The sequence below is a fragment of the Fonsecaea nubica genome (genome assembly GCF_001646965.1).
Source record: "Fonsecaea nubica strain CBS 269.64 chromosome Unknown Scaff10, whole genome shotgun sequence".
NCBI classification, from domain to species: Eukaryota; Fungi; Ascomycota; class Eurotiomycetes; order Chaetothyriales; family Herpotrichiellaceae; genus Fonsecaea; species Fonsecaea nubica.
This window is the reverse complement of record NW_019173683.1, coordinates 1-21,250: the sequence shown is the minus strand read 5'-3', so window position 1 is coordinate 21,250 and position 21,250 is coordinate 1. Positions and strand designations below refer to the sequence as shown.

At 52.6% G+C, this 21,250-nt stretch overlaps 10 protein-coding genes across 10 annotated transcripts; 6 read left to right on the top strand and 4 right to left on the bottom strand.

Annotated features, from left to right (window-relative positions):
• Positions 1-136: 136 nt before the first annotated feature.
• Positions 137-1,804, bottom strand: AYO20_02294 (hypothetical protein; the record flags this gene model as incomplete). The annotated part of the gene is made up of 1 exon (XM_022640598.1): positions 137-1,804. The coding sequence occupies one exon, from the start codon at positions 1,802-1,804 to the stop codon at positions 137-139; it is 1,668 nt and encodes a 555-aa protein (XP_022503247.1).
• Positions 1,805-2,524: 720 nt separating this feature from the next.
• On the bottom strand, positions 2,525-3,950 carry AYO20_02293 (homoserine O-acetyltransferase; the record flags this gene model as incomplete). Its single annotated transcript, XM_022640597.1, has 2 exons — positions 2,525-3,870; positions 3,929-3,950. 2 exons carry the CDS (start codon positions 3,948-3,950, stop codon positions 2,525-2,527), a joined length of 1,368 nt encoding a protein of 455 aa, XP_022503246.1.
• A 529-nt stretch (positions 3,951-4,479) lies between these two features.
• AYO20_02292 (hypothetical protein) lies at positions 4,480-5,539 on the top strand (the record flags this gene model as incomplete). Its single annotated transcript, XM_022640596.1, has 2 exons — positions 4,480-4,896; positions 4,982-5,539. 2 exons carry the CDS (start codon positions 4,480-4,482, stop codon positions 5,537-5,539), a joined length of 975 nt encoding a protein of 324 aa, XP_022503245.1.
• Positions 5,540-6,696: 1,157 nt separating this feature from the next.
• AYO20_02291 (hypothetical protein) lies at positions 6,697-8,800 on the top strand (the record flags this gene model as incomplete). The annotated part of the gene is made up of 4 exons (XM_022640595.1): positions 6,697-7,581; positions 7,640-7,678; positions 7,733-8,687; positions 8,745-8,800. The coding sequence occupies 4 exons, from the start codon at positions 6,697-6,699 to the stop codon at positions 8,798-8,800; spliced, it is 1,935 nt and encodes a 644-aa protein (XP_022503244.1).
• A 1,311-nt stretch (positions 8,801-10,111) lies between these two features.
• Positions 10,112-10,989, top strand: AYO20_02290 (hypothetical protein; the record flags this gene model as incomplete). Its single annotated transcript, XM_022640594.1, has 2 exons — positions 10,112-10,475; positions 10,559-10,989. The coding sequence occupies 2 exons, from the start codon at positions 10,112-10,114 to the stop codon at positions 10,987-10,989; spliced, it is 795 nt and encodes a 264-aa protein (XP_022503243.1).
• Positions 10,990-11,686: 697 nt separating this feature from the next.
• Positions 11,687-12,919, top strand: AYO20_02289 (hypothetical protein; the record flags this gene model as incomplete). Its single annotated transcript, XM_022640593.1, has 3 exons — positions 11,687-12,082; positions 12,130-12,559; positions 12,612-12,919. 3 exons carry the CDS (start codon positions 11,687-11,689, stop codon positions 12,917-12,919), a joined length of 1,134 nt encoding a protein of 377 aa, XP_022503242.1.
• A 695-nt stretch (positions 12,920-13,614) lies between these two features.
• Positions 13,615-15,446, top strand: AYO20_02288 (hypothetical protein; the record flags this gene model as incomplete). The annotated part of the gene is made up of 6 exons (XM_022640592.1): positions 13,615-13,978; positions 14,035-14,155; positions 14,207-14,434; positions 14,500-14,620; positions 14,677-14,786; positions 14,888-15,446. 6 exons carry the CDS (start codon positions 13,615-13,617, stop codon positions 15,444-15,446), a joined length of 1,503 nt encoding a protein of 500 aa, XP_022503241.1.
• Positions 15,447-16,295: 849 nt separating this feature from the next.
• On the bottom strand, positions 16,296-17,138 carry AYO20_02287 (hypothetical protein; the record flags this gene model as incomplete). The annotated part of the gene is made up of 2 exons (XM_022640591.1): positions 16,296-16,841; positions 16,938-17,138. The coding sequence occupies 2 exons, from the start codon at positions 17,136-17,138 to the stop codon at positions 16,296-16,298; spliced, it is 747 nt and encodes a 248-aa protein (XP_022503240.1).
• Positions 17,139-17,172: 34 nt separating this feature from the next.
• On the top strand, positions 17,173-18,105 carry AYO20_02286 (hypothetical protein; the record flags this gene model as incomplete). The annotated part of the gene is made up of 1 exon (XM_022640590.1): positions 17,173-18,105. The coding sequence occupies one exon, from the start codon at positions 17,173-17,175 to the stop codon at positions 18,103-18,105; it is 933 nt and encodes a 310-aa protein (XP_022503239.1).
• A 386-nt stretch (positions 18,106-18,491) lies between these two features.
• Positions 18,492-20,323, bottom strand: AYO20_02285 (hypothetical protein; the record flags this gene model as incomplete). Its single annotated transcript, XM_022640589.1, has 3 exons — positions 18,492-18,877; positions 18,952-19,082; positions 19,143-20,323. The coding sequence occupies 3 exons, from the start codon at positions 20,321-20,323 to the stop codon at positions 18,492-18,494; spliced, it is 1,698 nt and encodes a 565-aa protein (XP_022503238.1).
• Positions 20,324-21,250: the final 927 nt, after the last annotated feature.

The window sequence follows — 21,250 nt, the reverse complement described above, 5'->3', positions numbered from 1 at the left end:
AGCAGCGCCAAAAGGTATCTCCATACAGACATCTAGTAGACGGTAAATACCACCGCTGACTCCCAAACACCACACCTGTCGAGTAGAGCGCTGGTATACTCTTTCAATAGAGCCACGGACCTAGTCAATCACAAAATCAGTATGGATGAGAACCGGTATGGTGGGGTAAGTGACTTGAGAATTCCTCACCTGTTATGAGCGAAACCTGGCGCTCGGCGTGTCCCGGAATCTGCATGACCTTGGAGTGGATGACCTCCATGGCCAACAGGGCGTCCTGGGTCCTGACCACAAACGAGATGTTGATCTCGCTCGCGCCCTGCGAGATCAGACGGATGTTGATGCGCGCGCTGGCCAGGGCCGAGAAGATCTCGGCCGCGATGCCGACCATGTTCTTCATCTTGTGGCCGACGACCGAGATGATGGACATTTTCGGCACGATTGTCGTCGAGCCGAACTCTTCGAGCTCGGAAAGGGCCTCGTCGATTGCGTCCGAGAGGTTCGTCGAGCCGTACGCCGACACGGCCAGGCTGAGCGATTGCCGGCTGCTGCTGGCTAGGTCGACGGAGAGCTGGTGCTGGCCGAGGATGCTGATGACTTGGCCGAGGAATGCTTGGGCAGGCAGCTTGCCGTTCGAAGTGATGTTGACGAGGGCGATGGAGTCTTTGGTCGTGATGGCCGTCGGGACTCGCTTGGCTTGTTCTTTGCCGTAGTACCCATGCGACGTCATGAACAGGGACCGGCTCATCTCCATTCCCGTTGAACCAGGCGTCTGCGTTGGGCTCGGACTAGGCGTCGTTGAGTAGACCACGGTGCCAGCGCCGGCAGGATCCTTCACGTTCTTCAGCCGCAGGTTGATATCCTCCTTGTTCAGAAGGGACATGGTCAGAGGGTGAATCACCTCGCTGCCGTAGTATGTCAGCTCGACGGCCTCCTCCAGCGTGATCATGGGCAGCACTCTGGCCGTTGACACTTTGGTAGGATCCGCCGTGAAGATGCCAGCAACCTCTTTCCATATCTGGAGCTCCTCGGCCCCTAGTGAGACGGCACACAGCGCGGCGCACAGGTCTGAATAGCCACGGCCGACGGTGTGTAGTAGTGAGTGAGGCATTGAGCCGAAAAACCCAGTGACAACGGGGACTTTGCCTTGCGTGGAGCATTGGAGTATTGCATCTCTGACGGCATCTCGTAGCCCCTGGAGGAATGAGATGGGGTTTTGCTTGTAGGCCGCTTGCTGTTCCCGGGGCGAGCGCTTGTCGGCAGCTTGCACAATGTTTTCTAGGTTCACCATCTCTGCTTCGACCCCGTTGAGTGACAACGCGGCAGCGACCACCAGACAAGACAGCTTCTCACCAACCCCGAGCACGCGATCTTGCGTTCTGTCAGACGCTTCGCCAATGACGCGCGTAGCCCCTAAGAATCTCCGTAGGGCTTCACATTCCGCGACGATGCTCTGTCGTAATTGCTGAATGATCTCCGAGGAGGAGGGTTGGAGAACAGCCTCGCTGGGCAGAGAGTCTGCGACCGAAAGATGTTCATTTTGGATGAGGTCGACCACTTCGTCAAAGTCGACCGTGAGTGCGTCCTCCTCCGACGACACGGCGCAAGCCAACGCCCTCAGGAGGAGATTCGTCGTGCCGACCGATTTGCTTGCACTGGACCGCGCGGAGCAAACCACGGCGACGTTGTAGTCGTTCAGGTATTGCGGCACGATGGATTCTGTGATGGTGCTCAGCAGCTTGCCCACGCTGGTGCCGCCATATTTTTGGATGAGCCACGGTCGATAATCCTCTGTTCGTGCAATCATTTTTGTTTACTGTGCACTGTCCGCTGTTGCCTTTGTTGTGCTTTGCTTTTTTCACTTCTTGAAGAGGTAGAGGACAGTAATGAATCAATATATCAAGAAAGGATGATGGTAATGCAAATGCGACTTACGACATGTCTATAACCGGCCGGACACTATTATACAAATATAGTCATCTCTCCCAAAAGGCATCACTAGATCATCTGCCCCATACACAGCGGAGAATGTTTGCTTGCCTCAGACCACCAAGACAAAGTCCTGGGAAGCCCAGCAGTCGCCGAACGTCGACCTGACGGCGGGATGGGCGGCCCTGACGAGAAAGATAAGGGAGGACACACCGACGGTGATTGACTTTCTATTTCGCGACCGGACAAGTCTCGTGATGAGTGGCGACATAGACGACCATCCCTCAAACGCCCGGGAGACTGGGCCGAATTGGACCAATGGCATTCCGGATTCGTGGCAATGCTATGGCTACCTAAGTAGCGAATTTCGAGGGGCCAAGTCGGGCAGAATTGGTAGTCACTGAATACATTGAATGATTCTTATGAGATCATCTATTGAAATGATATTGGCATAATACCTGAATGAGCTATACTCGGTACACATAAAACTAAAGCATCATTTTCGTCATTATGGAAACACAGACACAATCGTCAAGAGAATAGATCTATCAAAACACCTTGGCAGAAATCCCTTTTTTGCTTTTGTAGATAAATCCGTTCAAAAGTCAGCTTCCAGCTCGCCAAACACACTATTCGTTACAACGTCTGCGTTATCCTCTTCGCCGCTATCAGAGACAGGAGCTGTGAAGACGTGGGGAGAGTGTTCCCGGAGGAAGGCACTGATGGATTCTTGCATGGCCGACATTTCCAGCAGAAACCCGTCGTGGCCGTCGGACGAGTTCAGCTTCATCAGCGTCGCTCGAGGCAGAGAATTTGCGAGTAGTGTCTGCTGCTCGGACGGGAAGAGCAGGTCTGAGTCTATGCTCACGACGAGCGCGGGAGCCGGACATGTGGCCAGAACGGCGGCGACGCTCTTCGTGCTGGGGTGTTCTTCCGACGCTGATGGTATTGATGTGGTGGTCCTCCCTCTTGTGATGTCGTGAGAGTCCATCTTTCGCAAAAGGTGGATGTAGCAATTCGCGTCGAAGCGCTTGAGAAACTTGTCGGCCTGGTACTGCATGTAGCTTTGGGCCGAATATATCGTGGCCGGGCCGAAGTTCTGCGCCTCTGTCTTCAAATCTGTTGTCTCGGGGGTGTCGTCTCCAGCCACCGGGACTGGCGGGGAGGGGATCGAGGTCATCGGTCTCGAGAAGGACTGCGACGGCCGTTTTGGCCCGGACTTGCGTCGACCGAAACGGGCCTCAAAGGAAGTGTATGATCGGTAGGTGAGCATCCCGATCATTCTGGCGGCGCCCAAACCTTGCACGGGCTGGCCTTGAGGATGAGGAGCATAGTAACCCCCGCGAAACTGTGCGTCGGCTTGAATACATCGGATTTGCGACGTGTTCCATGAGATTCCCCACGCGGTCTGATACGCTGAAGTCGATATGGGGATGACCGTCCTCACATAGCCTGGAGGGGTGCACAAAGGCCACTCAAGGGCAATCATGCCCCCCATCGAGCCACCGATGACGGACGCAACCTGTCTAACTCCCAACGCGTCAAGAACCATCTTTTGTATCCGCACATCGTCTCTGAAAGTCGTGTCTGGAAAGGTCGGACCATAAGGCTTGCCGGTCATCGGGTCTGTGCTGAGCGGTGATGCAGAGCCGTACGGCGACCCGAGTGAGTTGAAGCAAATGACAAAGAACCGACTTGTATCGACGGCTTTTCCTCGACCTATCAAAGGTTTCCACCAGTCCTCGACGTCGCTGCTTCCAGTGAGAGCGTGACAGATGAGGAGGACATTGTCACCCTCCTCGTTCAAGGTGCCCCAGGCGCTGTAGGCGACAGGGACTCGATGGAGTTGTTGACCCGATTCCAGAGTAAACGTCGGGACGATTGCGGTTTTCAAGTTCCGCACCAGGTTCGTGTAGTAATTGCATTCTGGCTGGACATTGAGTTCTGCTTGGGGATCAGTGAATGACCATGGAAGCCCCTTTGTATCGTAGGAGCAACATACCAACATGCATCATGTCTCTCATTTTGGCCACGTACAGAGTTGAGATAGCTAGGTCGAAGTCTGGTCTCGTCAAAGTCCTTCTTTCCCAAACTGGTCTTGCGCTGGTTTTAACCAAGTATTGATTCTGTACTATATCAATATCAATATCAATAGAACAGAGTGCTCGTCCAGTCTCCGGCTCCACTCGGCCCTGAAACGCCTCTCGTAACACAGCCAGCCAATAAGGCTGAGGCGAGGACATGTATGTTTCGGTGTTTGCTTTTCGGGCTTTGCTTGGGGGGGGGGAAATGCTTCTTCCACTCTCTCCGGAAAGTGGGTCAGCGACTATTGGCCGGAAACTGCTTCGAGGAATCGGGGAAAATACACCAAAAACCAATACGGTGTTCGAACTCTCGAGTCTTCCGGAATAGGCAGAACGTCTGAAATCGGCGTTGGTGGTTTTGGCCACCAGTCAGATGCAGCCGTCGACCTGTGAAGCACAAAAGGATCATGATGTTTCTGGCCAAAGAAGCCCTTGCTGCAGCAGCTTGCATTCTCGTTTCGATACAACAATGTCGACAGTAGCAGCAAGTGTCAAGGTCGCTGCAGTTCAAGCGGCTCCCGTCGCCTTCGATCTCCCTGCCTCAATACAAAAAGTCAGACACTTCACAAAGGCGGCGGCGCAGGAATCCGCCGATCTCGTCGTCTTCCCCGAGGGGTTCCTCAGCGCATACCCGTGGCGTTACGCCTTCGATGCGACAATAGGAGCACGAGAGCCTCGAGGTCGCCAATGGTTCGCCAAATACTACCAGTCGGCCGTGGCGATTCCGTCACCAGAATTTGAGGAACTACGGAGCATTGCAAGAGACTACAACGTGTTTCTGTCGGTAGGGATCATCGAGAAAGAAAGAGGGACCTTGTATTGCACATCAATCCTCCTCTCGAGAACGGGTGACGTGCTGTCCTCTCACCGAAAGCTCATCCCAACGGTATGTATCTTCCAAATTCCCCCAGGTCCACAGGGTGGTGAGGATCTTGTATAGTCAGCAACTGATAGATTTGTCTTTCTCGCAGGCGGCGGAACGGCTCGTGTGGGGGAGAGGAGCAGGCGATGGACTCCAGGTGGTGGACACGGAAATTGGCCGCGTCGGCGGCCTCATCTGCTGGGAGAACTATATGCCCGCGGCGAGACTGTCTCTGTACCAACAGGGCATCGAGATCTACATCGCCCCGAACGCCGACGACCTGCCCTCGTGGGTGGCGTCGATGCAGCACATCGCCAAAGAGGGACGCTGTTTCGTGATCTCGTGCAACCAGTTCTGCAAGGTGGCCGATTTTCCGTCTGACTATCCACCTTTCTCGCCGGGACACCACGACAGACAGGCCGACGGGTCTCCTTGGACCCCAGACGCCGTGCTCAGCCACGGCGGCTCGTGCATCGTCGGGCCCCTGGGGACGTTTGTCACGGAACCGGTCTGGGACCGCGAAGAGATCGTCTATGCACAACTGAACCGGGACGATCTGCTCCAGGCTCGAATGGACTTTGATCCAGTCGGGAGCTATGCCAGACCAGACATCTTCACGCTAACCGTCAACAGAAAGCCGGGGGACAATGTAGTCTTTACTGACTGAATTAAGCCGCCCTCTACCCCTTACCTATACATACCGAGTAATCCGGGGGGTAGAGGGGGGGGGGGGGGGGGAGTTGTAAGGGCGCGCCCAAAATATTCAGAGCCTCGTTCCGTCTCCTGTCATGTGGCGTGACCAGTTGCCAGATTATTATCACTCGGTACCGAGTACTTTGTACATACATAGTCGCGTATACCCTGATAGATGGAGCATAGATGGACCACTCCCAGAAACGGTGCACGAACCCCCGGGCCCCCTGTCCACAAGCAATTTAGGGTCTAGTGCACTGGATATTCCAGGGGCTTTCGGGGGCTTTCATTGGGTGATAAGCAACTTTTGCTTATCTCTCTACAAGTACGGGTTACCTCGTACGAAGGAATGCTCACTATAAACCTGCGCAACCACGCGGACTACGAGTTCTAGATTTCCCCCTCCCCCCAGCGGCGGTGCCCCAGAAGTCGATGTTCGGTATCTTTGAACTGCTGGTTTGATTGATATATACGCATTTCACTTCGAGCTCTAATTTTTCCTCTTTTCTATCTCCGCTCCGTCTTTGTCGCGCCCCAATCTTTCTTGTTTTCCGCTTTTCCCAATTTCTATTTCGACAGCCGTGGGTCTTTCGGAAGTCCAGGAACGGGACCACACCACCACCTCGAAACCCCGGCCACCCAAGTATCAAGTCCGCAGACTTTAGTTAGAACCTCGAGGTTCCCTTGCAAAATCCTCATGTCTACTTCGACCGTCGTGGAGAATGGGCCAATGGCGTCGAGTCAGAGTCAGAGTCAGAGTCAGGGCCAGAGCCGGCGGCGGAAGAGCATCCTGCCACCAGTCAAGGTGGCCTGCACATCGTGGTAAGACCCTGCCTGGAACCGAAAAGCCATTCTACGTTTGGGAACTCGTCTTATAACCTTCCCCGGTTTCAAAAAGCCGTGCGTCTCGAACACGATGTGACGCCAAAGCTCCCTGTAACAATGTATGTATTCTGTCGTGGTGTGGTGTGGTGTGTTTGGGTGGGTTTTGGTGCTTTTGACTTACCACCTTGTTTGATGTTCATGGAGCCTCTTTGCCTGATAATGTTATAGTGTCTGATCAGGGGCAAAGAATGCCGCTATGTCAAAAGCAATCGTGGCGGTCCTCGCGTGTCGCGGAAAAAGGCCATCATGGCCGTGGAAAGGCAACGGCGGGCGGATGAAGCCGCAGCAACCACTACAACAGCATCTCAATCCCAGACCGAAGCGGTTGTCCCGGATATCAACATCGATTGGGATGCGTTGATCTTGTCGTCGGAAGAGATCCACAACGACCTCATCGCCACCATGATCGCTCCCGGCGCTGGGTTGATTGATGTCGGCGGCGACGAGGATGACAGCGACCAGATCTTTGACAATATCTTCATGCCCGCTTCTGAGGGCAGTGACTCAATCGATGCCATGGAGGAGGACGATCCACAGGACAAAATATACACGCCAATCACTCGGAACTACCAAGAGAACGAGGCGATCCTCAATGCCTATTACATCTTCATTCATCCGTACTTCCCGATCCTGCCACCGCCAGTGACGACACTGCAGGTTGACGACCCAGCGAGTGAATCCAATTTCTTCGAGCCGGCGTCGCCCTTGGTCATGGCATTAATGGCGATTCTTGTTCTGATCCCTCACCCCGAGGACGAGTACCCTGATAGTGATGAGTCTGTATGCCTCCGGAGGCAGCGAGCTCACTCTTTCTCCCAGATGACCATGGAGAGTATCGAGATTGAGACTGAGCTGCTCGAATCCACGATAAACCCTTCGGAGGCCTTGGATCATCGTCGACCGTTGATCGAGCGCGAAAAGTTCCACCCTTGTGTGCCAGTGGAGTTGGAAGGTGTCCTGGCACACGTATTGCTGAGCATCTATGAATATGCCCAGCGTGGGAATCTGGCAAAGATGAGGAATCGGGCCAGCCAAGCATACGATGCCGCCGTCAGGCTCTGCCTGCACGACATTTCTGATCTTTGTTTGGACCAATTCACAGAGGCACGTCGACGCGCCTGGTGGATGACAGTAAGTGGTTGGATGATCCATGTCTGGTGTGGACAATGCCTGCTGACCTGTAATCCAGTATATTGTCGTTCTGCAGTCGTCGATCGTTAGCAGCACGGTAAGTTTGATCACCGACACTCAAGGTAACCACTGTCTGATCTGGTTAAACTAGCCTCCTATTATCTCGATTGATTTCCATCAGTTCAAGACTCCTTTACCAACGTCCACTGCGGACCCTGATGCTTGGTTGTTTTTCATCGAAGCCCAGCAGTGCATCCTGAAGTGTACCCAATACACTGTGGCGCTGAAGAAGGCCCTCGATGGTGGGCTGGGGGACAGCATGCTCGATCAGAGGAAAGCCATGCTTGAGAGCAGTCTCGATTCAGTCCTCCTGCGATATGCCTGTCCGCCAAACGAAACGTCGACCCCGTCGCCCACAGATGCTGAAGAACAGGTCCTGGCCAAGTCCCTGCGTTTGCAAGCGGTGATCAAACTCAACAGTGCGAGGATCAAACTCCACCGATATCGCGCTTTTCAAGACGTTCCAATATTCACTCGCCGCCACTGCGATCTCGATCAAGCCGATGTCTCTTCTCCGCGTCCACTCGGATGCTCCTGCCATGCCATGCTTCCGTCTGCATTCTCAAATACCTCGCCGAATGGATTTCAGTCTGGTGGCTTTCCCGGGCTCCGATCACACTCGCCTCAGGGGACTGCTTCTGATGCATCCAGCGACAACATAGATGGTCTCCCAAAAGGCGTATCGATCACAGACCTGTCTGCGGCAAAGACTTGTCTCAGAGCTGCCCTTGCCATTGGCAGGGCATTTGAGTCCTTCCCCTACCCTAACCCTATGCAGTTGCCACTCCCTCTGCCTCCTTCACCAATGCTGTCACCCGACTCTTCAACTCCGGCTCCGCGAACCATGCCCTCCTTTGCCTGCTGCGCCATGCAGAGCTGCTACACGCTGCTCACCCTGTGCTACAAAAGCCTCGAAATGCAGTGCATCAACCAAAGGAGCTCGGCCGCCGACAAGGGAATCGATGATTTGTATGCCGGAGTGGGCCGGGTGTTGAGAGCGCTACAAAATTATGCCATTGCGTTTGAGGCACTGAATGGCATGGTTCGTAAGTTTTGTTTTCACCTTTGAGTGTCGAGAAGGCCTTGATGCTGATTTTCCGTAGAACAGGTCGAGGAAGCCCTTGAGGCGCTCAAGCATGTCCGACAGCACAACAGCTGAGGGTCACGATTTGAAGAGTAATGTCAGCTGCACAGTCTTTGACCTCTTTGACTACCTGGTTTTCTTACTCCGTTCGTTCGCCATCTCAAGCATGCGGCGAGATTCGATAACGCTGGGAACCGGAGATCCCAAGAATGCGAAGGGTCCTAGCTAGACGTCCGTGAGGCGAGCGGTGAGTTCTTTGTCGTCGGCCAGAACCTAGATGGACCGGGCAGGCGGGACTCTTTTCGCTGACGATAGAATCAAGCCCAACGAGCGTAAGAGCAATGTTTTTGGGCTAGGAATATTGACAAAGGACACACTTGGCCTTCTACAATTGTATGGAATTGCGTGCTGAAGAGATTGGAGTTGCGAAAAGGTCTGTCGCTATGGTCGATCCCGTTCACCCTCAAGGCTATTCAGGGCCCCACAAGTCGAGGTTCTGGATGGTGTTCAGGCTGTGCCATTACTGGATACCCACGGTATATCGCTCGAGAATAGTTCAGTGAACGTTGGACCAATCGAAGAAAGGCTCCGCTGGAGAGTAGGATAAGGTGGTATTCGCTCTTTTTCCGGAATCAAATCTATACCTTACCTCCAGTTAGTATGTTTTTTTTCTTTCAAGAGTAATTCCCAAGGGGGTATCTTGTAAGATTAGAGATAGCGAACTCGAAAGGCTCGCAAATGCAAGGCGTGAAGGCCAACCAGGGCTTGTCGACAGAAGTGTATGGATCGCCATCAAAAAGTCACCAGATATCGCGTTGATTGGTAAACATTTGTTCCTGTCATCTCTGACCGTTGTCAGACACTTTTTGATACGAGGTAGAAAGCAGCTCCTGCATTTGGTAAAGGGCTCATCTGAGATCTAAGATGGATCTGGCTAGTGCAAGTCCAACTCAGTCAGGGCTTCTTGTACGTAAATGGAAGGACACGTACGAATGCAACGGTGTACGGGGCAAAGAAACACTAAAATAGGATTATATGGATACTTAAAGACATAGTCGAAAGGGAGGAATCAAATGCGGGCGTTGAAGTCAAAGAAAAAACACTTCACTGTTCTCGTCATCTTGTCCGCGCGTTGTTTTCTGGATAGAAACTGGCTGTGCGGACCGCCTGTTCAAAAGGTGCAAAGGTGTATTTTCTCTCAGGGATTACCACAGTCTGGGCTGTCCACACTTCTTGTCGTGGGCATAAAAGGCACAGAGCCTCAGGCCAAGTATCTCGCAAGGATACCTCCTATCGGTCTCGAGTTTGCTGATTCTCACGGGCTAATCGTGAAGGCCGTTTCTCTTGGTTCAGAATAGGTTCAACTTCTGTGTTCGACATCTCATCATGCCGATCCGACCAGCCACAATATCCGACATACCTGCCATGGCAGAGATATATGCTGCTGCATTCAGCTCCAACCTCATGTTCCAGTTTCTCTTCCCTTACATGAAGGAGCACCCCGAAGCATTCGTCCAGGCAGCCAGAGAAAACTTGACGGTGGCGTGGTACGACTTCAGCCAAATCCTTGTCGTGTCGTACGAGGATGGTAAAGTGGACGATGGGCAGCATCAGGATGCGCGGAGTGCATTGCTGTCCAGTGGGGGACCGGAGCATGCTGGAAGCGAAAAGGTCACGGGTTTCGCCCAGTGGCAACGGGTGGGCACAGGCTGGGAGCATGTACATGGGATATGGGGACGGTGGGATCCTCGTGAGTCAAACCAACGTCTTTTCCACTCACCAAACATTGTCTTCTAACCATTCCGATGCCAGGTCTCATGATAATGCCTGCAGTTTCAACGTTTTACAGGATCCGTCGATACATTTGGCCCAACAAAGCGGCAGCACGACCAACCGAAAACGATCCTGATCCCCTCACCATCTGGAACTTCTTGCCTCGAATACGACCCCTTTGCCTTGACTTTTTCAGTGCTCCCCATAGACAGATACACTGGTCATTAGAGCTTTTGGCTATTCACCCCGACCACCAAGGCAAAGGATTCGGTCGGGAGCTCGTAGAGGATGGACTGGTAAAGGCGAAGAAGGATCCTGCAGGAGACCTCCCCGTTTGCGTTGTGGCTGCGGAAGGCAAAGAGTATTTCTACCTCAAGGTCGGTTTCAATGAGTTATTGGGTTACACGAGCCAGGCCGTTGGCAAGGATGGCAGCGAGAACCCATTGAAAAACAATAATATTCGGGGTGGAGCAATGCTCTGGACAAAGTAGGAGAATGAGGATCAAAATAGATGTGCGGTGTGGACTAGCGTGGGCAGCTGCGTGGCTAGATTTACAAACAGTGAAAAGGTGGCAAACATCACAAACAATGCAAACACGACTGTTGATTGTCAAGTGCCAGTTTGTCAAAACGATTCTGTTCAACAGCGCACAATGCTATATCACATCTTGAAGCGGACGGGTTTCCATAACTGTCCTAGAAGAACCATTGGACATCTCATCACGCATGGTACCGCCCTTTCAATGACCAGGTTCAAGGGATCAACACTTCCCCTCTCCGTTACAAGCGAATCAATGATCTAGACTCTTAACACCACATCTCTGCGCTTTCGATGGATTGAACCTCGGCTTGCAACAAGGCAATGTAGCCTTCACGAGGATCATTAATTCGCCTAAGCGGAGATGTTTGGAGAAGTTCAAGATGATGTTGGGGAGCATATCCCGGCACGCGTTGTCAATGGCTCTGCTGGTGCAGTAGCACGCATTCCTGCCATGAAAGCACGCAATCACCTTGATTAGATTGTGTACAAGGAGTACTCCGTTCACTACAACCCCGCATCTCAGGAGGCATGATCGTCCATCTACCTTTTAAGCACCATCGCCCGCGCCATCTGACCGAAACGTCTGGCGTGCTCCGTGGACCAAGACACTTCTCTAAACGTGCCAGAAGTACAACACCCCCCCGAAGATGGCGCCATCTGCTATTGAAACCGAATCGGCACCACAGGCGGCCAAGCAAGTCTTGATCAAGCCTTGGAGTCGGCCACAATATACGAAAGAGGATCTTGATTGGGCTCCGCTCACCACCATCGACCTATCCCGTTTTGACGAGGAAGGAGGCAAGCAAGAGTTGGCTAAGCAGCTTTACGATGCTGTCACTAGAGTCGGCTTCTGGACTGTCGTCAATTCGGGCATCGATGACGGCAAGGTACTCCGCCAATTCAGTTTTGGTAACACTTTCTTCAAGCAACCAATCGAAGAAAAGCGCTTCTTCCCATGCAACTTTGCGGAAGGAGAATACTTTGGCTACAGAGAGAACTCCCGGTGGGTTGGAGATACTGGCGTCAAAGAGAACATTGAGATGGTGCGTTTGATACTTCAGCCAACATGAAACAAGCTCATCTTGTCCAGCTTAATATTCAAAAGCCTATTCCTATCTATGAGAATGTGCCGAAACACCAGATTGTCCGCGAAAACTGGGAAGAGATTTCGGCATTCCACAGGGAGTTATGGGAGAAGGTCCTCCGGAAGTTATACGTACTGATTGCCATTATTCTCGAGCTCCCGGAAAATTATTTTGTGGACGCACATGCTTATGAGGGAGAGTCCGATGATCACCTGAGATACATGATCTACAATGTCAGAACTCAGGAGGAATGGGACAAGGCCCAAGGCTATACCAAGGGCGGGCACACAGACTTCGGCAGCCTTACCTTGCTATTCTCACAGCATGTCGCTGGATTACAGATCCGGACGCCTGAGGGGCAATGGAAGTGGGTGAAGCCTGTTGAAGGGGGTATCACTTGTAACGCAGCCGACACGTTGTCTTTCCTCACGAACGGTAATATTCGATCATCCATTAAGAAAACCCGGAAGGCTGACTGAATGTACAGGTTTCATCAAGTCAACAGTTCACAGGGTGGTCACTCCTCCAAAAGATCAACTGGACATCCCTCGTCTAGGCTTGCTCTACTTCAGTCGCCCTGGAGCGAGGACTCCCATGAGAACCGTCCCATCACCCCTCCTCGAGCGTCTCGGCCTTCTATCGGACGAGGACAAGGACCCTAACAAGCCAGTTCCCACAGGAACCGAGTATGTCCGAGCGCGAGTCAAGGATGTTCATCACAAGAAGGTGATAGAGAAGCGCGAAGGGACTTCTTTCAACTTCAAAGGAATGAAAGTCCAGAACTACTATGACTAGCTTCTGGAAAAACGGGTGGACTTTTCCCACGCTGTCCTGAAGACAAGGCTTCAAAGCCCATGAGAACCGACGTCCAATAGCCATGACCCAGAATGGTCAGCGGTCGTCGGCCGAATCCGAGGCCTGAGCGATTCTAGAATGAGAAGATTTGCCTTACCCTACGATTCCATGACTTCCCGCAGAGGCGAAAAGCTCTCTGGCGTGGTCGCTTAGCCCATAGTATAGGCCACGTGTGGTATGCATTTGAGGAGCATCTCAACGGTTCCGACACGGTCTTCACCACGTGAGAGTCCTCTTATCGTGGATGCTCGACCTATCAGACCGGAGGTGGATTGCCGCAGGCGAAGTGGCCGTTCGTGGTATTGCAGTCGATTGAACAATGTGCCCCTTTCGCTCGACATCATTGGTCGGTCAGCTTCACTCCACCATGCAGTATTTCCTTCCGCTTTCGGTTCATAGCCACTCAATGCTGCATCAAAGCTATCGTCAGGAAAAATTTCTGCAGCACGGGAGTGGCACTGGCGCTGGCGAGAGACGCTACCCTGAAGGGCGATCTCGAGCTCAAAAGAACAATATAATACAGGGTGGTGCAGTGAGAGAGATGGAGACACCATCAACTCCAGCTCCTCCCTCAACGCGCCCTTGTTGGCTTCAATTTCAGGCTTCCTAACCGTCCCAATCGCCAGCTTGACGACATGGACCACGAGAAAGACGTCCAGGAGAGGAAGTTTCCTGCCTCTCAGGAATACGATGCGGACCAAGAACGAGACATCGCTTTCCACGCAGCCCCTCTCGCCGAAGTGCCTAAGGGGCGATGGGAAAGATCATGGCCCGTGATCGCCTGTGGAGCTGGTCTCTTCTCCGACGGGTACCTCAACGGCGTTATCGGTTCAGTGTCGACGATGCTTCAGCTCATCTATGGTGACCAGTACAGCAAGTCGTCGTATAAGAGTGCTGTCCCCAGTATCGCCTTTGCCGGCACCGTGGTTGGACATTTGTTCTTTGGGATCCTGAGCGACCATTGGTCTCGGCGCAACACGTTGCTTATTTCCACCATCAGTACAACCCCGTCGCGTACCCAAACTCTCCCAGATATTGGTGCTAACAAGGGATAGTCCTTATCATCTTCTCAATCCTTTGCGCCGGGGCGTACGGAGCAGGCGGCAGCACTCAAGGTCTCTTCGCTGCTCTCTCGGCCTACCGATTCCTGATCGGTCTAGGTATTGGGGGAGAATAGTAAGACACTCTGTACCTGTCTGTCTGGAAGCTTTACTGACAATCGCAAAGCCCGGCCGGATCGGTGGGTGCGGCCGAGTCAACGGGTGAACTCAAGAAAGGCCATCGCAACCGGTGGTTTATCTTGGCCACGGATTTTCAGATCGATCTCGGCTTCGTGATCAGCGCGTTCGTCCCTATGATTGTGGTGCTTGCGACGGGTGAAAACCATCTGCGCGCGGCATGGAGAATCTGTCTGGCACTGGGTGCGATTCCACCGCTAAGTCTGATTTACCTCCGGTGAGCTACCCGCTGCATTTCTGAGATGCTGCTGTAGTATATAGTCGCTGACGCGCGTGCCCTAGAATCAAGCTTCAAGAACCAGAACAGTATAACCGCAACAAGATGAACAAGTTTCCCGTGTGGCTGATTGTCAAGTTCTATTGGTGGAGATGTACTGTCATCTCGATCATCTGGTTTGTCTACGTGAGTCTGATCGTCGCGTCCACCACCATGGCCTGTTCTGACCTAGCCGCACGCAGAACTTCTCTGCCTATTCTTTTGGCATTTTTGCGTCATCATGGCTGGTTTTTATCCTCCCCACCGACGCGCCGCTGTGGAAGAATTTCGGAATGGCTACCGCAATCAACAGGTGAGTCTCTTGTGTTGAGCGGTTCTAATATACAACCGGATGGAAGAACGTCGACGGGGTTCGGGCCAGCTCTCAGTGACAGGGCTAATAGATGGTCGCAGTTTCTGGATTCCAGGTTCCTTCTTTGGTGCTTTCCTGGCTGATTGGATCGGTCCCAAATGGTGCCTGATCGTGGGTGTCACGCTGCAAGGTATCGTCGGATTCGCCATGACGGGCGCCTACGGCGAACTGAACCATCCCTCGCGCGTTGCCGGGTTCATCATCTTGACCGGCATCTTCATGGCCCTGGGAGAGGTCGGCCCCGGCGACAACATTGGGCTCTTCGCATCGAAGCTCTCCTCGACGCCCATCCGCGGACAGTTCTACGGCATTGCAGCGGCGTGGGGAAAAGTCGGCGCCTTTGTCGGCACGTATGTGTTCCCGCTCTTGATCGACGCTGCAGGCGACGACACGGTCAAGCAGGGGCAATATCCCTTCTGGGTCAGCAGCAGTCTGTGCATCTTCAGCGCGGTCGTGGCGTTTGTCGGTCTACCCAACGTCGGCCAGGGCATGATCGAGGAGGAGGACGAGAGGTTCAAGCGCTACCTCGAGGAGCACGGATACGACACGAGCCAGCTGGGGACGAAGAAGTTTAGAGAAGAGACAGCCGGGGCTCTGTAGGGTGGGAACAGAACGAGATGGGCTGAGCTGCTCTTCCTTACTGCAGACAAGTCTTTGCGGGAGGGGTTTCCGCGCTAATAAATTGTAGAGGCACTGACTTCAACACGCCATACATGTGATTACATTCCTTTTTCAGCAGTTGAAAAGAGTTATCCTTCGATGCAGAGTACAGGATTTAAAGACATCGAATATCTCTTCCCACGTTGAACTGGCCTGACTGGATCAATTCTACTCGGCACACCTTCTCTTTACGCAGCTGGCAGATTTTGAAGTACTAGCTATTTGCTTGGCATCTTCAAGAAAGAGTGGATGAATGAGGAAGAGTATTGTGTCGCATGGACCAAAGAGGGTTTCGGCATCCCGCTTATATGAATTGAATATGAACCTGTCCTGCTTTTAATGAGGTATGGTCGAGGCTTGACAACCATTCTTTCCCAAGGCTGCGCAAGGCTGTCCAATCACCGCTGGCGATTTCGTCTTCTGTTATACTTCATTGGAGCCAAGACGCCAACGCTTTGAGGCTAACATGTGGGTGTCGATAGGTGGGTCTGTAATAGGCGTTCATGCGGGTAATGAGGATTGTCTGAAAGAATGATGATATGTAGCCGTGCGGGCAACTACTGCGCAGGACAGATATCCGATGTATACGCCTTACAACTGTGGACTAGACGATGTGGATCCGGATGGGGATAGACCAACTATCAACGTAGTCTGTGGAGTAATAAAACAATAAGGCTCTTAAAAAGCCGATTTTTCGTCCAGGGGTTTGCCGTTCGAAACGTGGGTTTGGGAGAGTAAGTCCTCAGTAGTCGGTCCATGTATTTCCACAATCTGTCAAAACAGGGGTCATCAGTCGGCAGTGTATTGGTAGCCAGGAATGCGAGTAGTGTCGATGCCCATTCCCCGAGGATCCTGAAACGTGTCAACCCGATCCATCTTGGTTTGTACCAGCTCCATGACGGGTCGGACATGAGCATCGTGTAAGAGGTTGTGGTGACACCATTCTTCCTCAATACCCATCGCGTCGACTAGCTGCTCTAGTTGGATTCGGTGCATTGTGTTGTGTCTCCGCTCAGCAAGGTATTGGAGAAAGGACGAAAGAGTTAGTATCGGAAGGGATTTGATTTGTTCGACGGAGAGGAAGCTGAGGATCTCGTCACTGTACAGCGACTGTCCGCCATGTTCTTCTTGATCGACAATTTTCGGAGTCTCTCCGCCGAGGCCGAGGTCGCTAAGCAGAACAACTGGGACCTCCCCATCTACCCTATATCGAGGCCGACCGTCTTTGTAATCATTGCACAGGTTGGTGTCAGGAGGCGGAAGTCTTTCGAAGACAGAGTTCAGGGCCCGTTCCGCAATCGTAGCCCGGGAGCTCGGGACACATATCTCGATCTCCTATTATTTGTTAGTTGAACGAGCACCAGTGAACGAGAGAAGGACAACATGTAGTATGCACGGGACGTTATAGTAGTTGAGTGCCAGCTCACCCACAGTCACTGGATCGACACCGAGCTTCTTCAGGAGGCCCAGTGCGGCCTGCAAGTGTTCCACGTTTATACTGTTATAAAAGGACAGGAGTTGGTGGTGAACAATGAAAAGCTGGAAGAAAAGAGAAGGGTCAAGGGTCGAGTTGTCTGCTTTAAGTAAGTCAAGCGGCGACTTGGATTCCACGTGACCCCAGACATCCAACATACTTGCCTGCGCCAGCCTCGTCAGCTCCCAACATATGCTGCTTGGCCTACACATCAAAGATGCCCACTTTTCGACGACTACTTGGGTGCTCCAGTCCGCGCAGGCTGCGTTCCAAATTCTGTCAGATCTTCATCTCGAGACGGGAAACCAGTATAAGAGTTTCCAGGTTCCAGTTCAAGCCCCTATTCTCATCTTGGCTGGTGACATTGGCAGGCTGCACGACTACGAAAATTACCTGTTCTTCATAAGTACACAATGCGCCAACTTTGACCAAGTGTGTCTCGTCCTTGGAAATCACGAGTTCTATGGCGTTTCACGAGCTGAAGGCCTAGAGCTCGCCTACAGGTTGCAGAGAGAGCCAAGTACGCTAGGAAAGCTGTCTGTCCTCAACCGGACAAGGTTGGACGTCGACCCGTCCATCTGTGTGCTTGGTTGCACTCTCCAGTCACATATACGAACAGAAAACCGAGCTGAGGTGCAGAGCCGGATCAAAGACTTTCGAAGAATACATGATTGGAGTGTCGACGATCACAACACTGAACACGCTAAGGACTTGGAGTGGCTGCGGAATGAGGTTGACTTGATCAGACTTGAATCCAAGCGACTTAGTCGAGAGAAAACCATCCTTGTCATCACCCACCACGCCCCCATCAGGAAAGGAAGCAGTCATCCCAAGCACGAGGAAAATCCATGGGCCGACGGGTTTGCTACAGATTTACTCGGAGTTCCTGAAGGAATTAGCAGAGTAGATTGGTGGATCTTTGGTCACACACACTTCACGAACCAGTGGCGGCAGCATGGCGTCAACCTCGTCAGCAATCAGCGAGGCTATGCATTCAACACTGGCAATGAAGCTCAGCTCTCGCAAGAGCCTTACCAACAACGTATTTGGCGAATCATCTCGTCTTCATTCACAAGGGAAATGCGCTTCGATCCACGAAAATGCATTGAAGTCAAAGCTTTGTAGGGCAGTGAAGGTTGCTCTATCCAAGGATTCCAGCTTGGACGTCACCTTGCTTGGGAGGCTGTAACTCATCTAGTTCCAAAGATGCCGCACGCTTTTTTGCCTCGTCCACGTCCAAGCCTAGGTTTCGAAACGTCCACTCCAGCTCTGGGTATCTCTTCATCGCCAGTCCTACGTGGTCAAGGTTCAGGTCTCCGTGTCTTGCGTTCAACTTCTCCGAAGCTCGAGTGAATAGCCAACGAAGATCCGCAGAATCGTGAAACTTCTCACTGCTCGAGTTTGTTTTCAATCGTCTTCGAGAGGCCAAGGAGGATTCCTTGGCCTCCATCTACTCTACCAACCCTATAATCGAGATACACATCACAGTCCCGACGATTCGTGAGGGAAGGTTACACCGGGACGGCAATTTCCACGCTCTTCTCGTTAGGCACGCCCTTCTCCTTCAAGACGCCGTTGGTCTCCTTGCCCACGACTGTGAAACCCTTCCAGTCGTTGAGAGTGTCGCGACACTGGGACTCGTACATCTTGATGCCGCCCGGGTGGGTCAGGATCTGAATCTTCTTGCCGGGGATGTTGGACGCGTTCCACCAGCTGTTGGTGAGCGGGAAGAGCGTGTGCTCATTCATGGCGTCGATCATGCCGTCCCACTCGTCCTCGGCGTCTCGGTTCGGCTCAATCGTCTTGGCGCCTTCCTTCTCCAGCTTCTCGATGGCGGCCAGGATGAAATCGCTCTGCGCTTCGATGATAGTTGGTCCGTTCGATAGTGCGGTAGGAGCTGTGTGTGCAAAGTCAGCATATAGGGTCGGAAAGCCCCGTCTAGATCGGGAAGGGAGAGAAGGAGAGCATTACCATGGGGAGTATAGACCATGAAAGCATTGGGGAAGCCGTTAAACGTCATGCCAAGGTATGTCCGGATACCATCCTTCCAGACGTCCTTGATATCGACGCCGTCTTTGTTCTTCAATCCCATTTGGGTCAACCTGGGTTCTCGAGTTAGCACTGATGCTTCTCCGCATGGACGAGGTAAACCAAGAACTCACGATCCAGAAAACGAGTCGAAACCCGTGGCAAGGACAACCACGTCGAAATCTAGCTGGGTGCCGTCCTCCATCAACATACCAGTGGCATTGAATGTCTTGAGTGGGTTCTGGTTCAAATTGACAATGTGGACGTTGGGGCGATCGAGCATCTCATAGTAGTCCTGCTCTAGAGGACATCTCTTCGTACCAAAGTAGTAAGGCGCGTCGACGGGCACCATCAACTCCTGCTTCCTCGGGTCCTTGATCCTCTGCCTCATCTTCTTGGCCCAGAAATCATACACCTTTTGATTCGCTTCTTTGCTCAGGACGACGTCGCTATAGTTCCCCATGAGGAAATTGAAACCTCCTCTCTGCCAAAGCATTTCGAAGTGCCGCTCGCGTTCTTCATCCGACACGTCAAGCACGCCGCGTGGTTCAGCTTTGCCTGGGAACCCGGCATTGGACTGGCGTCCCTCGCGGAATAGAGCCTCAAAATATGCCTTCCACGACCGTTGCTCCTCGGCACTGAGAGGCCGTTGACCCATAGGTAAGCACAGACTGGGCCGGCGCATGAAGACAGTGAGCTGGTCAGCTTCCTTAGCCAGCTCCTGTACGACTTGCACAGCAGTGGCACCAGCGCCAATGACCGCCACTTTCTTCCCCTTCACACTCATGTCTTCAGGCCAGAAGCCTGTGTGGTGCAGAACTCCGTTGTATGTCGTCAGGCCAGGGAAATCCGGGATGTGCCTTCGGTGTAGAAGGCCGGTGCACAAAATCAAGTACTTGCTCTGCGCAATGTGTCCCTGTTCGGTCTTGACCGTCCACTTCTCATCGCTCTTGCTCCATCGAGCATCCACCACGTGGGCGTTGAACTGGACGTCCTTGCGCAAGTCAAGAACCTTATCGATGTGCGCACAGTACGCCCGGATCTCTTTGTGACCAGGGAACTTCTCGGAGAATTCCCAGTCGCGATACACTTCGGGGATGTTCAACTGATAATAGGGCCACTCCGAGTCCACACGGGCTCCAGGATACCGGTTCCAGTACCAGACGCCACCAAAGTCACCTCCAGATTCAAAGATCTTTGCGTTAAGCCCTGCCTTACGGAGCCGATAGAGCATGGATATGCCACTGAATCCGGCCCCGACTATCAGGACGTCGCTATGGACGATGGCGCCCATCGATGGGTTTGTATTAGTCATCTTGTCTGGGGGGAGGGGGAAGAAAGGAGAAGTGTGGATTGAAACAAAGTCGAGACAGGAATTGTGTGAGCAGAGGGGATGAGGAGACCATCTTATGGCAACACAGTAGGACGCCTTGTCACGCCCATTTTAATCCCGCGTACGCCCGCGGTACATGTCGCAAAGCGGTCCTCAGTCCCCTTCCCCATGTTCCCTGCCCCAAACTGCCGCGGTTCATGTGTGGGGGCTGCGCCGCTCTTGCGTTCACCCCGCTCGGTCGGTAGCGGGCTTCCGACATCGATAGTGATTGGGTGCTTAGCCCGCTCAACCCTTGTCCAATGAGCAAAAGGTGTGCTTCAAAAGCAGCGCCATAGCATCGACGCTTTGGGCCAGAACTAGCGTGACGGTCTTTACCTAGCTTGCCTAGACTGCCTAGATAGGCACGAGTTGCTTGGGGGTGCGCGGTCGAACGCTGAGTCGTATCTTAGCATTGTACATTAGACCAATCAGGAAGAGAGATTCGTCGAACTAGCTAATCAGGATAATCTAAGAGATATTCTACTATATAACTTTTATCACTACTTTTAGACATTAAGTGTAATAGTTAAGGCTCTGGACTACGTATATATTTACTTAAAATATCTTTAAAAGCCTAACTGTGGGTGTGAGATGGTGCCAAGACTTTACTCACCACGCCCGGGGATACTTGTATACTGACAGTCCAGCTTTTGTCGACCCGATATTTCGTCTCTGGTTAGTGATCAATTAGATCGGCAGGACAATATTGCAGAGGTCTGAACTCGTGTGTAGACGGAGGTAGAACTCATCCTGGTGAGTGGTTTAGATTATGCCGCAGATATAGGAATTGCAGGGTGGAGAGTTGGTAAAGTCTCGACATATTACTACCGGGAAGCTCAGGCGAGTTGGGGGGGGGGGGGGGGGGCGGGA